General features: G+C 44.3%; 1 protein-coding gene across 1 annotated transcript in view; it reads right to left on the bottom strand.

Annotated features, from left to right (window-relative positions):
- The window catches only part of SYN3 (synapsin III), a 459,000-nt gene that overhangs the window by 392,555 nt on the left and 49,181 nt on the right, over positions 1 to 17,264 (bottom strand). The window contains exon 3 of the mRNA XM_043882279.1: positions 13,660 to 13,717. Coding sequence (XP_043738214.1) covers positions 13,660 to 13,717 — 58 coding nt within the window. The remainder of the gene's footprint in view (positions 1 to 13,659; positions 13,718 to 17,264) is intronic.

Below are 17,264 nucleotides of genomic sequence, written 5' to 3'. Positions count from 1 at the left end.
TGTGATGTTAAATATACATGCTGTAGTACATATAAGTTCATTCTCAGATACCAGGCTCTCCTCTCTTTCCCAGGGTCTAGAAAAGGCAGCCACACTGGATATAATCCAAAAGAAGCCATTTCAAAGCAAGTGTCCTGTTTATGTGTCCGACACACTCCCCACCTCAGGAGATTCTGGTCAGGGTGGGCTGGGAGATTCCTTAGACAATCTAATAGATTAGTTTCCAGTTTAGCATAACAGCTAGACAGATTTTTGCAGTGAAGTCATCCAAGTCAATTAAAAGGCATTTTCCCCTGCTGTGAGTTCAGAAGTCCCTTTGGTTTGTTCCAGCTTTCCGGGATGTTTCATAATAGGTTCCACCCTGGGTTAATTAATAACCCTTGATTCCTACTGAAATGCAAAGACTGAAATCCTGTGTGCAAGTACATCCGGGCAGGGGCTTCTGGCAGGGCTGGGGTGAACCCAGCAGGGCTCCTCTCATCAGGGAGTGAGCCAGAACCCAAACAGTAGAGATGACAGCAGAGCTGGCAGCAAACGTAAAGAGTGGCTGAGCAAAAGCTGAAGGTCAAAGCTGGAGATGTGGTATGGGGAGGGAGAGCATAAGTGGTTGAAGAAATCACGAGGCCAGAGATTCAGCAGGTTGGGAGTAAGCTGGAATGTGGGTGTGAAAGGGGTCAGAGCAAGTGGCCAGGACTAAGTTGGTGAATAAGATGAGGTTGACGGTGGTCGCTTTCATGTGATGCCAGCTCAAACACATCCTGCGAGTTTGGTTCCATCCTCTCTGTTTTAAGGAAAACAGGTTATCCTTTCTACTCTCAAATACAAGTTACAGGTATGAGAATGAAGCTCAATGGGCTAAAGAAGACCAAGTCAGGGATACACATGCATTTTATGAAGTTCTTTCCACGAACCTCCTCCCCAAGCATAATACTCCAGGGTAAGATGTTTGTTTTTCACCCAATCCAGAGCGGAATTTCCCTGCCTCCAGTCTCATGCCACCCAGGCTATCTTCTAAAGCCACTATCAGCATGTGCATCCTAAAATGAAAACATGATCATATTACTCCATGGTTTTAAAAATCCAATAAATATGTCCCCACTCCGCCGGGACACAATTCAATTTCTAACCACATGCATTGCCATGCAAAGCCCACCCTGAATAGAGATTGTTTTCTTTTTCAGCTTCATCTCCTACCACCCTTTTGTGTGAAACCTCTACTCTGGTCATTTCCCTGACATGTAACAAATTGAAATTTCAAACATACTCTTTAGTGGGAAGGCTTGAATATCTGACTACCTCACTACCCTATGTGCACCACTGTACCCTTCCTGTCCTGACACTTGGCTAATTCTTGCCCCCAAGCCTCTGTGAAGCCTCTCCTAAGAGTGTTCCCAGGCAAGGTTGACGATCCCTCCCTCTTCTGTGCTCCACTGTGCTTTGTATGATCTCTGTGTCAGCACGCATCTCAGTGTACAATAGCCACCGCCCCCATTATTTTCCACCAAAAGGAGAACCCTATGAGAGTGGAGAGCTCTGTCATTAAGGCCACATACAAAGCATGTGCTCAGTAAGTGTTTCTTGAACGAAGCAGCAGGTTAAGATACGGTGTTTTATTTACTTTCTTATTACACACTCCTCAAGAAATTAAAGGGCTTATTGCTTTCTCCTTCTCAGATGGTAAAGCGTCTGCCTGCAATGCAGAAGACCTGGGTTCGATCCCTGGGTTGGGAAGATCCCCTGGAGAAGGAAATGGCAACCCACTCCAGTACTCTTGCCTGAAAAATTCCATGGACAGAGGAGCCTGGTAGGCTACTGTCCATGGGATCGCAGAGTCAGACTCAACTGAGTGACTTCACTTTGTACTTTTTCAGAACCTCTACATGATCTCCATTGGAGTCTCATCTATCTATTAATACAACATTGGGCTTCCCTGGTGGATCAGATGGTAAAGAATCTGCCTGAGGTGCAGGAGACATAGGTTCTATCCCTGGGTTGGAAAGATCCCCTGGAAGAGAGCATAGCAACCTACTCCAGTATTCTTGCCTGGAAAATTTCATGGACAGTGGAGCCTGGAGGGCTACAGTCCATAGGGTCACAAAGAGTCAGACACAACTGAGTGACTAACACTTTCACTTTCAATATGATATTAAGAGGGGACAGGACAGATGTTGACGGAGTGGGTGGCAGTTAAGAAGGGTAAATTAAAGAGCTTGGCAGGCACAGGCTAAGGAGATATGAGCAGCAAATCCAAGTGCAGAAGCTGGACCTGCTTTCAAGCCCATGACTCCTTTCTTCTCATCACTGGTTAAGGTACAGTCACACCAGGAAGAATCATTCAACTGGCAAAGCAGTCCTGGTTGCACTTAGAATCAGCAAGGTTCCCCAACCACGGTCTCAACACTCCCCCTACTGCAGCTCCTTCATTGACCATCAGCTGTTACCAGCTGTTGCTCACCCCCACCTCCCACTTTTGAAGAAGAAAGCCTCTTACAGGTAAATGTGGAAAATATGAACTTCAGAGTTAGAAAATTAGAATAATTTGTCTGCTACTAAAACCATCAGTTCAGTTCAGTTGCTCAGTTGCGTCCGACTCTTTGCAACCCCATGGACTGCAGCATGCCAGGCTTCCCTGTCCATCACCAGCTCCTGGAGCTTGCTCAAACTCATGTCCATTGAGTTGGTGATGCCATCCATCCATCTCATCTTCTGTTGTCCCCTTCTCCTCCTGCCTTCAATCTTTCCCAGCAACAGGGTCTTCTTTAATGAGTCAGTTCTTTATATCAGGTGGCCAAAGTATTGGCGTTTCAGCTTCAGTATCAGTCCTTCCAATGAATATTCAGGACTGATTTCCTTGAGGATTGACTGGTTTGATCTTCTTGCAGTCCAAGGGACTCTCAAGAGTCTTCTCCAACACCACAGTCCAAAAGCATCAATTCTTTGGCGCTCAGCTTTCTTTGTAGTCCAACTCTCACATCCATCAGAAGCGACAGAGTTTCTTCAAAGGGTAAGACAAAAGATAACACTGGAGAAAATGTAGTAGGAAAAACAATGACATGGGAGATGGAAGCCCAGGGTTTCCCTATTTTGAACTCCAACAATAATCCAATGTGCATGCTAGGAATAGTCACTTGCCCTCTGTGAACCTCTGGATTAGATGATCTCCAAAGTCCCTTTTTGACTCCACCCTTCTATGACTGTGTCATGTCATCCATTCACTCACCCATACACTCAACATTCACTGAACACCTTGACCAGGACCTGTGCTGCCTGCTATCAAGGAAAAGCTAGAAGTTTATACCAGGTGTCAATTGAATGCCATGTATCAGTGGGAAATAATACTGGAGATATATATATATACACACACACGTGCATGCATGCTAACTCACTTCATTTATGTCCAGCTCTGTGGAAACCCCATGGACTGTATCCCACGAGGCTGCTCTGTCCATGGGATTCTCCAGGTAAGAATTCTGGAGTGGGTTGCCATGCTCTCCTCCAGAGGATCTTCCTGACCCAGGGACTGAACCTGCACCTGCGTCCCTTACATCTTCTGCATTGGCAGGAGGGTTCTTTTACCCCTAGCATCACATGGGAAGCCCATATGTGTGTGTATGTGTGTACAGATAATAAAAACACAGATATAAACATGAACTGCATATTCGTCTCATTCCTCAACTACACAGCTAAATTCTCTACAGAATGGATTATACTCTTTCCATTTCTGAATAATCCCACATATTGATACCTAGAGACTACTCAGGCAACATGTGACCAAAGATGTGAAGGTACCTGTAAAAACAGCTACTAACACTTACGCAGCACTTTCTGCATGCCAGGATATGCTTTGTATTTTTCACATGTGATAATTTATTTCATTCTTATAACAACTCTATAGGTATATATTGCTGTTGTTATTGTTATTATTATTTTCATGTTACATATGAGGAAAATGAGGCACACAGAAGTCAAATTACTTGCTTAAGGTCACTTAGGCTGAGATTCCAACCCAGGTGGTCTGGTTCCAGAGTCTGAACTATTAACACTACTAATGTAATCTAAAATATACAGCTACACTTAAAGACAAACAGTAACCCTTGGGGGAAAACAAAGAACAAACAGAATTGTTAACAGGGGAACAATGCAGCAATGAGCCAGAAACATCAAATGATGAGTCAGAGCCATCAGGGTTAGTCGGGAATGGAGGAGTCTTTTGCTAGAAGAACATCTCATAAGAGCTTGTAATTTATCCAGTAGATTAAATGAGTAGGGTGAGATAGGAAGCGATGGTGGAGTGATGTGCTCAAAGAACCTGAGCAAAGAGAGGAAAGGAGAAGAACTTGAAGAAGGCAGATTCAAGATCCAACATATGTAAGCTGATAGATATACTTTGGTAAAGAATCTGCCTGCAATGCAGGAGATGTGGGTTTGATTCCTGGTTCGGGAAGGTCTCCTGGAGAAGGGAATGGCTACCCACTGCAGTATTCTTGCCTGGTGAATTCCATGGACAGAGGAGCCTGGTGGGCTACAGTCCATGGGGTCACAAAGAGTTGGACGTGACCGAGTGACAAACATGCTCTACTCTGGTTAAGAACGAGGACCCTGGACTTGGCTGACACTGGTTTCAAATCCCTGGATCCCCACATTCTCACTAGCCGTGTGACTCTGCTTGGGCACTTTATTTAAACTCTCTGAGTCTCAGTTTCTTCAGGGACAAGGCATACTGTGCAGGTTAAATGGATTAGCACAGAGGAAGGATGTAACATGGCCGCTAGCACACAGTCCCTGCTCAGCATGTTTGCTACCATCACCATGATTACTGTCTCTCCATTTCTCTGTTGTCTTCCTAAGTCAGCGAGCCTAAAGGTAGACCAAGGGTGGTAATAAACCCACATCAATCAATGTTATGGTTAAGTAGAGAAACACTTGCTCCTCTAACGAGTTATGTTTCAGTTAACAGCCCTAGTGTCCCACCTGCTTTTTTTCTTTATTCCTCCAGCTGTTTCTTAAATTTGAAAAGGAAAAAAAAACCTCCATGGAGACCTGCACGCTTTTAAAAATAATACAAAACAGAACGTCTGAGGTCAGGGTAAGCCAAGCCAAACAAATAAATCTTGCAGGATTGTGTTAACAAAACAAGGCTTAGTGGATCAGAGCGGGTAGAGTTCTGCCGGATTCAGCCATGCAGAGAAACACCAAGCTCTGGTGAATTTCAAACACAAGGAGGTCAACTATGACGATCAAATGATGAAGCACTTCAGAGTTCAGCATCAATGCTTGGGCTGGAACCAGGAGAGCATTCTGTGCATGGTGGTCTCCAGAACCCAAGAGGCATGTAAAGTCCTAGAAATTCAGACCCAAAGGGCCTTGTATATCATTTGTATAACCACTGTGGAGGGCAATCTGTCAATATCTATCAGAATTATAAACGTCCTGGGAGGCAGACCCTGAGATGAACATTAGCCCGCGAGAAGTTCATTAGGGAGAACTTCGGGGATCACCACTACTGGAAGGGAAGACAAGGGAAGGAGGCAGGACAGGGCAGGGAGAGAAGCTGGGCCGCACTGCCAGCCCAGCAGACGCTTCCACCAGCTCCACAGGGAGCTCTGAAGCTGGGGTGGCCCTTCAGAGTTGCCTCAAACTGGGATAAAGGAGCTAGGTCTTTTTTTTTTTTTTTTTTTTTTTATTTATTTTTTTTTTATTTTTTAATTTTTTTATTAGTTGGAGGCTAATTGCTTCACAACATTTCAGTGGGTTTTGTCATACATTGATATGAATCAGCCATAGATTTACACTTATTCCCCATCCCGATCCCCCCTCCCATCTCCCTCTCCACCCGATTCCTCTGGGTCTTCCCAGTGCACCAGGCTGGAGCACTTGTCTCGTGCATCCCACCTGGGCTGGTGATCTGTTTCACCATAGATAGTATACATGCTGTTCTTTTGAAACATCCCACCCTCACCTTCTCCCACAGAGTTCAAAAGTCTGTTCTGTATTTCTGTGTCTCTTTTTCTGTTTTGCATATAGGGTTATCGTTACCATCTTTCTAAATTCCATATATATGTGTTAGTATGCTGTAATGTTCTTTATCTTTCTGGCTTACTTTAACAAGTGGTGCTGGGAAAACTGGTCAACCACTTGCAAAAGAATGAAACTAGAACACTTTCTAACACCATACACACACACAAAAAAAAGGAGCTAGGTCTTTACTCGCTGCGCCAGCCCAGGTCACAGGAGATGTGCCCTTGGGCAAGGCAGCACCTTTCACCCGGGTGAGGCCCAGAATGAGGGCTGACAACTGAGGGCTGTCTTCTGGTATCAATTCCAGCAGCCGGCGGAACGTCCTTCATTCTTCAAGGCGCATTATAGCAAGCACTACATGCAATACATTCATAACCACTTTTTCTATTCTAGATAGGAATCCTATGGGTATACAAACAGATGCTTCAAATGACACAGGTTTAGCATTGTTTATAATAGTAAAGTTATGGAAAATAAATGATGGTATATTCAAATAACAGCCCCTCAGCAACCATTAATGAGAATGAGGCAGCTCTGTACATACTTTCATGGAATAAACTCTAAGATACACTGAACCACAGTGTACGTGTGGATGGACTGCGCTGCTCACTTGTCGATTGCCGCCCAGCCCCACTCCCATCCTATCCTCTCCTGCACGTGGGGGCTGAAAGCCTATCTCTACACTTCCCAGGTTCTTTTGCCACACTGTGCTGTGCGTAGTCACTCAGCCGTGTCCGACTCTTTGTGACCCCGTGGACTGTAGCCCGCCAGGCTCCTCTGTCCATTGGATTCTCCAGGCAAGAATACTGGAGTGGGTTGTCATGCCCTTCTCCAGGGGATCTTGCCAACCCAGGGATCGAACCCAGGTCTCCCGCATTGCAGGCAGATTCTGTACCATCTGAGCCACCAGGGAAGCCCTTCTGATACATAATTCCAGGTAATTTCTACCAACTTCTTACCATTCAGGTGAGAGTTGAGGTTAGGAAGATGGCGCAACCACTGAGGTTCTGGTGGTAGCAACAAAGCTTCTCCAAGAGCAGCAGAGGTCAAAGCAGGCTGGGGGCAATTCCTCCAGCGTCAGGGGGATGCGGGCTCGTGTTCCCACTGGCTATAGTGGCAGCTCTAGCAGTGGCAGTGACAACAGTGAATGGTAGGACTGCTGCAACCCTGGGCAATAAGAGGTCCCCCTTTGACCCACCTGGAATCAAACTTCCATGTTCAATACTCCTCTGAATACAGTTCTTTATGTTTTTTTTCTGATCAACTACCATCTATGACAAACTATGACAGCTATGACAACCTAGACAGCATATTAAAAGGCAGAGACTTTATTTTGCCAACAAAGGTCCATCTAGTCAATGCTATGGTGTTTCCAGGAGTCATGTATGGATGTGAGAGTTGGACTATAAAGAAAGCTGAGCACTGGAGAACTGACGCTTTTGAACTGTGGTGTTGGAGAAGAGTCCCTTGGACTGCAGGGAGATCAAACCAGTCCATCCTCAAGGAAATCAGTCCTGAATATTCACTGGAAGGACTGATGCTGAAGCTGAAACTCCAGTCCTTCGGCCACCTGATACAAAGAACTGATTCACTGGAAAAGACCCTGATGCTGGGAAAGATTGAAGGCAGGAAGGGAAGGGGACAACAGAAGATGAGATGGTTGGATGGCATCACTGACTTGATGGACACGAGTTTGAGCAAGCTCCGGGAGTTGGTGATGGACAGGGAAGCCTGGCGTGCTGCAGTCCATGGGGTCGCAAAGAGTTGGACATGACTGGGCAACTGAACTGAACTGAACCATCTATGAAAAGCAAAGGAAAACAAACACAAATGTGTATTTGATTACTGCATTTATAATTTCTCTGGAAAACTGCCTAAGGAACAAGTTATAATGGTTAAATGAACTGGCCAATAACCAGTTAAATGATTAGTCAAAAGAGAAATAGATTGGTAAGGGCAGTAGAGTTAGAGTAGACCTTTCACTAGATACCATCTCTTAGCTTTTTAATTTTTGACTATTTATACATACTACTCTTATGCAAAAAAATAAGAAAAAATAATGAAAGTTGTATCTGACTAGGTACATACATTTCCTGTGAAATATTTCCCAAATTAACCATCTAGATTCTGCTGGAGCATGTCCAACACAGGGACTCCCTACCCACCAAAGGGCTGTGGTCCATTCATCATTACTCGGCATTGCTGAACAATGTCTGTTTATACCAAGTTGAAGTCCATCTTTTTGTATGATTGTACCATTAGCCTGAATTCTAATCCCAGTGAAACAATATAGGCTGGTGGTTCAGCACACGTGCAGGTGAAACCTGGGTTCGAATTCCTCCATCCCTCATTTCAAGCAGGATGTTTAACCTTTCTGAGCCTTAGTTTCTTCATCTGCTAAATAAGGAGAGCCCTCATACTCATCTCAAAGTGTTGTCGTAAGGCTGGAATAAGATTATGCATACAAAATAATTTAACCAATACATCTGGTTATTGTTCTTGGTATCTGCAACAAATGGCAGAAAAATGCAGTGGATAAGAGGACTCTGAATTTAGACTGTCTAGGTTCAAGAACAGGTTCCTGCCAATTACAAATCAGGCAACCTGGAGAAAGCCCTCTTATTCCACCTGAGCCTGTTTCTGTAAGCTAGAGACAATGATAGTATCCATCTCAACAGTAAAAAGTATTTATCCTTCCCTTATAAGTATTAATACTCAACATATGGTAGCTCTAACTCTTTTCAACCACTCATTCAGGTGGTGAATATTTGCAGAGAGTACAATGAGTTCTACCGAAGTCTCTCTTCTCTGGACTAAGCATCTCCAGTTCCTTACACTGATCTCCTTTGCTTCTCTCACTGCAGCCGCTCTCTTCGTGAAGCATTCCAGGCTGCTGCTATCCCCTCCGTCTGTGATGGTACAACTGGATCTCTCACTGGAGTCTGGCTAAAACAATGAGAGTGTGTGTGCGCTGTGTGTGTGTCATCACTTTCCTGAATTCTAAATGCTGTACTTTGATAATGCAGCCTGATAATGCATCAGGTTTTGGGAGAGTAACAACCACAACCATGGTTGTTGTTTCAGTCACTAAGTTTCGTCCAACTCTTTGCCACCCCATGGACTATATATAGCCCACCAGGTTCCTCTGTCCATGGGATTTCCCAGGCAAGAATATTGGGGTGGGTTGTCATTTCCTTCTCCAGAGGATCTTCCCAACCCAGGGATAAAACCCACATCTTTTGCGTTGGCTGGCAGATGCTCTACCACTGAGCCACCAGGGAAGCCCATAACTACAGTTACTGAGCTCTTAATATACATGTCAGAAATGATGCCAAGCATATGAGTTATACTGACTAATTCACTCCACACATTAACTCTAGGCGGCAGAAATTATTATCCTCATTTTTCATAGGAAGTAGCTAATACTTGGTGATGCTATAAGTGGAAGGTCAATCCAGCTAAAATATAATGGAGCTGAGGCTCCATCCCCAGTATATCTTACACTAGAGTCACAGTCCTAACTTCCACACCATACTTCTTCTCACAAATATTAAGAATTTGTTTAACTCAAATTTTAGGTCTTGTTTTCTCCTCATGAGATGTTAATAAGTTAAGTCTCCCCAGTCCTGCTCCTCTTTGGCCGAGCTTTTGAATAGGATCTTATATTGTATCCTTACTCAGTTGGATCATATCAAATGTAATCCAGCATACTCTCTCTCCCATTAACTTCAAGTCATCAGCAAATGTAATTCAATAAATCACAGTTGAGAAGGAGATGTAGAACACAGCCAAGGGCAGAGCTCTTTGGCAAAGTGTTAGATGTATTTCCCTCAAGGTGAATTACTATCAAGTAGTCATTTCCTAACGGGGGTCACGTCCAACCTGTTACCAATCCACAAAACTGAATTAACTAACATCCAACCTCCACTTCTTTATCTCACTGACAATTATTTCTTGAAATATAACACAGCCTTTATGACAGTATCTACAGTTAGGGTCCACTCTAAGAAGGACTGCCTCAGAAAGAATTGTGGATGGTGGGCTGAAGTAGGTATGAAAAATATATACATGATGATCTTAAGTGCTTAAATTCTTTTAAGGGAGAAATTCCATCTTTGCTCCCAGAAGACAAAGTTGAGGCAATATATAAAGGGGAGAAGATGAACAGGACTTCAACCAACAGCTTTCCCTAGGATCCATATGCATCTACCGAAGCCCATCTCAACTCCAATATCATGCAAGGACAGGACTCCAAAGAAGCCTCAGGCATTCCTACATAAATCAGAGGAGAAGGATCTTCACCTTCTCCTGCCTCTCTTTCCATCTGCTGGAGCAATGCACTGCCACTTAGGCTTTGGTACCTCTGTTAACACCAAGGAAAGACTACTATAATTTTGGTCTTTTTATTAAAGAAGAATGAAGCCCAAGGCTCTGCCCCACCAAGTACTAGCCCGCTAGTCTCAGAACTTTGAGTCTACTTGATATTAATCCATTCATCAACCTCACTGCTGAGTCCCACAGAGGGGTGACTTGTACCTGTGGAGAAAGAGACCCTTTGCCTCAAATATAAACAGAAGAGAGCTTGGCATGCCAGCCACCCTGGCCGGAAGCTCTCAGGCCCTGCGAGGACACTGCTGAGAGGCCCTGCAGAGCCCACAGGGCATTCTGGGTAATGGGATGCAACATGAGGCAGTTTCCCCCACTGGCCTCCCCAGGGTTTCTTGATTCCTGGCTCTGCAAAAGCTGAGGCAAACAGTTTTTGAACTGGGGGGAAGAGGGTGGAGAGAAGGGGTGGAGGTTTCCTCTAGGCCAACCACAACTAACTCATTTGCTCTGTCCAGCAAAACCCAGACAGTGCAATTATCTGGTTAATTTGGCCCTTAGTTGGGAGACAGAATTCCAAAATGTGAGGCCAGCTCAGACTAAACAGTGGCTTCCATCCTAAGACTTCTCCTAAGTGCTAAAGGATGCATGTGAGATTCCTAGGGGGTTGCTTATGTGACCCACCCATCGATCCAGATGGGAAAAGACAAACAATTCAGACTCTAGGATGAGTTAAAGAAGGCATATCTTCCAGGGAAAAATGCCCAAATGACTGCTAATTGGCCTCTTGGCTAATTTGCCTTCTGATTGCCACAGAGGCAGATGACGAGAAATCAAGATGATTCTAAATTAGCCAACTTTTCCAGTGTGGCTGTAGCCTTTAGAGGTTGGCTGAGTGTCCCCAGGGTCCTGGGTGAGCTATTCTTAGGACAACTCTCTCTGATGCTCCTGCTAACAGATTTACACCCATAAGTTGGGCCAGAAGCAGCAATGAGATAAAGGGCAAAATTAAAACATGCTCCTGGGGTTTCACAAATGGAGTGAGACAGCTAGCAACTGAGCATTTACCAGATGGTTTATGGAAAACTCAGATTTTTGAGGGAAGATTAAAGAACAGCAATTTATCTCTATTGGAAACTGACAAGCAGACTGGAATCTGTGGAATCCATCAGTTAGTCATTCTGCAAATATTTGCTTCTGCTCTAGTATGTGCCAGGCCCTGTGTTATTTAACAGAGTGAGATCCAAATAGTCATGGTCCCTACCCTCATGCAAATAATACCACATCTAAATATGTGGTCAAAAACTCAGATAAGGGCTAGAAAGGAAAAAATGGGGTGCTAGGTAAAGGAATAACCAGGTTTCCTGATTTAGATTGGGGAGGGAGGGCTCAAATAAAGAATGTCCGAGAGAGGAATTTTAAAGGTAACACTTTTAAAACCTTGTTTTTTCAGAAAGATCAGCCTGATTTTAGTATGAAAAATAAATTGGAAGTGGATGAAAATATGAAGTTAGGAGGCTGTTGATTGTGAAGATAGGATGAGAGCTGATGATGGCTCAGCCAAGGAACTGGCAATGGGAACGGGAGTGGAGTCTGGAGCACGTGGTGAACAGGTGTAATGGTGGAGGGGGAAGGAGACAGCCAGGAGGCTGTGCAGGTTTCTAGCTAAGATGCCCGGTAGATGGCAGAGAGAGAATTTGGGAGGATGAACAGGTTAGGGCCGGGGGAAGACAGTGTCCTCAATCATTCCACACCCTGAGCTTCCACTCCCCTTACCTCTGCTCACGCTGATTCAGTCTCATCACTCTTCCTGTTGCCATCTCCACTTGTTGAAATCCTAGCCATTCTTTACAATCCATGTCAAATACCACCCCCTCCTTGAAGTCACTCGGACTCCTCCAAATAGCTGTGGCCTCTGGTGCCCACAGCACTAAGTCTGGATCTCTCTTTCCTGGATTCCACCTGTGCTGGGCTCTGTGAAGACTTATCCTGCCTCCCTTCCTAGACCACAAGTTATTTGGGACAGTGCCTCTGCTTCTCTATCCTTGTTCTGCACATGTGAGCTAGCTAGCATAGTAGATGTTTGACAAATATTTGTCAAGTGAACAAAAATAACCTGCTCTTTGCCATGGAAGGAAAACCAGTAGACATTGGACTGACTTGAAAGCCACAGGATAAAATTGAAATTCAAGCTGTAGGTGTTTCAATATTAAGCCAACTCAAATCTGATGCTCAAAAAGCTTTCTGTTCCTCCAACACATCAAACTCAAAGAGTGCTAGAAAAGTCACATCCTTCCATTTTTCTATGGTGCTTTTCTGAGTTCATCTTACAGCAAGAACCTTTTCTATCTTATTGTTTGCCTTTGACGATGAGGATGATGATAAATGGGTAACATCTACTAAGTGTTATTAAATGCCATGTGCTGTTCTAAGTACTTCTCTTGGACTAACTCATTTGATCCTTTTGCCTACCCTATCAAGTTGATGCTATACTCCAGTGGTACAGATGAAGCAAGTGAATTTCAGGGAGCTTAAGTATTGTTGAACTAATGTCACAAAGTTAGTTGGGACTGGAACCAAGAGGTGAGCTCCAGAGTCCATGCTCTGATGTGCTCTCCTGAGGCCAAGCACAGCGCTTGGCATTGAGCTGGTCCCCAGCAAGTGTTCAGTGAACGAAGGGGAGGAGTCCTAGATCTGGAGGCCACACGTTCTGGCCCTAATTCTACCACTGACTCCACTATAACCTTGGGCAAGTCTGGGCTTTGTTCCTATAAAATGAAGTCTGTGGATGTCGATACTAGTGGTAATAACAAGAGCCAGTAGTCGAGATTCTAATCTCTCTGGAGGCTTTAAATAATTTAATCCCGAGGAAAATGAGACACAGGAAGACTCACTTGCCCAATACCTAGAAAATGAGGGAGCCAGGATTCAAACGCACTGTGTGCCTACACTCTCCTTCCAAAGAGACCCCTCAGGGACCATGGTGGGGAACAGAGGGAGGTGGGACAGAATGGAGCAGACTTTTGGGCTCCCTATGCCCATTTCCACCAGAGAAGTTCTATGTGTCTCTATTTGTTAGAGTGTGCTCCTACTTGATATTCCTCTTGAATAAAGGTTCTGCTGCTAAAACAGAAAGGTTGAAAATGACTGGACTAAATAATTCTGGAATTTAAGACATCTTCCAGGTATAAGTCAGGATTTTTCTGGTAATCCTTACTCATTATAGTTTCAGAAGATGGGGGCCAAGTACGCTCCTGGGAACGGCTCTGCCTATAGAAAAGATCACGGTGATAGCACTAAAGACTAGCTCCAACCTACCTGCTCCACTCGGATCTCAATCTCTCCATTCACCTTCTTTCCATGGAAATACTTGGCCCTGTGAAGGAGAGGAAGAAATCTATTGAGTAAGGATGCCAATTGCTTCACTCTTTCCTCCCTTCTCCTGAAGGCCTTACCCCCAGAGGTGCATGTCCAGACACATTCCCCACCTTCCTGCTCTCTCCCACCTAGATGGATGATTTTCTCATTATTTATATGTATCACATGGGAAAGGGAAAGAGTACAGGCTGGGAGGATTGGAGACTCGGGTTTCGGTTCTGCCAAATCCCTTTTCATCTCTGTGTCTTCGCTTCATCCTCTGTAAAAGGGAGATATTAACATCTGCATAGTATATTTCTAAACATTATTTTAAGGATCAAAAGAAAGAATCATACACAAATAAATAATGCAGAATTATTTTATTGGGTAGACCCTATATGACCTGTAAATGACTTATTATGTTGCTCTATCCATCCACTCCTTTATTTGTCCATCTCTCCAATGAAGCAGAACTCACCTGCCCCTTCATCCATCCAACCACCCTTCCATCATCTTTCCTATACTTCCCTGTTTCCGTCTTCCCATCAGCAGTAAATGACATCCCATCTGCCCATCACTCAAAGCAAAAACACAGACTTCACTCTTATTACCTCCTTCTCTCTCCCTATCGCCATGGGTTCTACATACTAATTATTTCTCAAATCCATCCACTTGTCCATTTTCTCTATAAGCACCCTAATCTTGACCTTAGTCATCTCTTTCCTCATATAAATTATCTCTTCATGCTCTACTTTTGTATCACAGCACTTATTATAATTCCTTATAGTTAGTAACTGGGTTCATGCCTGTTTCCCACTGAACTATAACGCAATTCCTCCAGGCTAGGAACAATCTGTCTTACTCATCATTCTATTTCCAACATGTACCAGAGTACCTGATACACAGTACGAGCTCAATTAAAATATGCTGAATGAATAAATGATTGAAGAGATAGATGAAGAAAGTGAAGTCGCTCAGTTGTGTCCGACTCTTTGCGACCCCGCAGACTGTAGCCTACCAGGATCCTCAGTCCATGGGATTTTCCAGGCAAGAATACTGGAGTGGGTTGCCATTCCCTTCTCCAGGGGATCTTCCCCACCCAGGGATCGAACCCCGCTCTCTCACATTGTAGGCAGACGCTTTACCGTCTGAACTACCAGGGAAGCCCAGATGAAGAAAAAAAAAAGACACTTTTTGAGTACTCACTCTGTGCCCAAAAAACTATGCTATACTCTTTAACCTACAGCCCTTCTCATTTAACACTTAAAACCACCACCACGAGGTGGGTATTATTATCTCCATTCCATAAATAAGGAAACTGAAACCCAGAGAGAGAAAATACTTTGCCTAAGTGGCTTGAATCCTGGACTTTCACCGCAAGATCATGCTTTTTCTCAGCCCTGAAAAACAGCAGCAAATGTTGGGGTGCTCCTGGGTTTAGATGACCTCCCACAAAGCAAAAGTAATACAAGTTTCCATTGGCTCTTTTTGGTTGTTGGTCTGATGACACCAAGAGCTCTTAGTGACTTGCTGTAATCTGAGCACTGTGTTGAACATTTCCAGAGACCTTCTCTGGGGCACAGACAGCTATTTGCTTCCAATCCCAATTCTCCTCTTTGCCCACAGAGACAACTTTTATAGACTGGCACCAAGAAATATATCAATATATCTCAGCTTTCCATTCAGCTAGGTATGACCACAAGTTGTTCAGTTGCTCAGTCGTGTCTGACTCTCTGCGACCCCATGGACTGCAGCAGACAGGCTTCCCTGTCCTTCACCATCCCCCAGAACTTGCTCAAACTCATGTCCATTGAGTCGGTGATGCCATCCAACCATCTCATCCTCTGCCATCCCCTTCTCCTCTCACCTTCAATCTTTCCCAGCATCAGGGTCTTTTTAAATGAGTAAGCATGCGCATCAGGCAGCCAAAGTATTGGAGTTTCAGCTTCAGCATCAGTCCTTCCAATGAATATTCAGGGTTGATTTCCTTTAGGATTGACAGATTTGCTCTCCTTGCAGTCCAAGGGACTCTCAAGAGTCTTCTCCAACACCATAGCTTGAAAGCATCAATTCTTTGGTGCTCAGCCTTCTTTATGGTATGACCACATGCTTGAGCTCTAATCAGTAGGGTTATATCCAAGAATCTTCTTCTTAGTTTCTTTTCTATCCTTTTCCCTGGAATATCAATGTTCCCATCTCTTTTTTCAACCTTCCACTTATGAGAGAATTCTTCTACAAATTCTCTGACCAAGTTGCAGTCTGTCTGCTCCTGAAGTCTCTCTATCTACACTTAGCCAACTCCAGTGGAATTCATCTCTCTTCAAGACTGCCTGAATCACCGACTGACAACTCTAATATTAATGCCACTTTTTCTTACAGCATTGACAGGCTTAGATGTCAAGTGGATAGAACTTTATGGGAACAAGAGTTGTCAGTGTGACTTTAAAAAGCAAGATTTTGTTTTTTTCTCCCAGGATGATCTTCCAAAAAATGTGTGTTCGACCAGCCTCATGCAAAGGGAACCTTTTCACATAATTTGTGAATTTTATCACTAACAAAAGTAATGTTGACAAACTCTAGACACTGGGATAAGCCCACCCCTAATATTTGTAGAGCATGGGGCCAAAGAACAAATGGAAGTCTATGTATCATATGCCTAACATTTAAAATTGATAAAGCTGGCAAACCTTTAAATAAAACATGCCCGTCTCTTCCCTCCTTGAATACAATTTCATAATGATCTGGAAGGGTCAGAATTTGAACTTCTCAGGACTCTTAGGGATCCACCCAGAACACAGTGGCATGGAGGCCGACAGTTCTTGGTTCCCATCGTCCTTCCCAATTCTCCTCCCACCCTGCTCTCTGTCCTGCATCACTGGGGCTTCCTATGCAAGCTTGTGGATGACCCAGCCCATGTGGCCAAACTTTATCTCCTCATCCACACACCCATCAACAGTCCCCCCGCCATGTCTGGGGAGGATGAATCAGGGAACTGACCTACATAGGCCTTGGAATTGGGCCTGGGTCCCCATGGGCCAGGAATTCTATAGGTTGGGTAACCACTGCATGATCAAAGGGTATAATTTGCAGGGTCCTCCTTTGTTGTAAGGAGTATAGCTAGTAAAGGACTAAGTAGGACTGAGGGCAGGGGTCCTGCCGCTTGGGTTTACAAGAAGTACTGGATGATCCTGAGAGCTCAGGATGGTAACTAATGAATGAAATCACCGGTATACTAGAAAAAGCATGGATCTCAAATCACAGAAGCTTGGGCAAAATCTTAATTCTACGACTCACTCACTGCATGTTCTAAGACAAGGTACTTAATTCCTCCAGGTCATAGTTACCTCCAGGTCACTTGTTAAGGGGTGATAACATCTGCCAGCCAAGGTGTGGTGAGAAATTCACTTGATCCTGTACCCAAAGGACAGTAAGTAGAGAGGGTGAACTCAGGGCCAGACCACCTGGATGCAATCCCAGAGCCACCCCTCACTCTTTTTTTTCTGAGACCCCGCAAAACTCACTCAACCTCTGTGTGCCTCAGTTTCCACGTCTGGGAAGTGGGGATA

Source organism: Cervus elaphus, chromosome 22 (genome assembly GCF_910594005.1).
Source record: "Cervus elaphus chromosome 22, mCerEla1.1, whole genome shotgun sequence".
NCBI lineage: Eukaryota > Metazoa > Chordata > Mammalia > Artiodactyla > Cervidae > Cervus > Cervus elaphus.
Note: the sequence above shows the minus strand (reverse complement) of the source record. Positions and strands in the feature narration are given on the sequence as shown.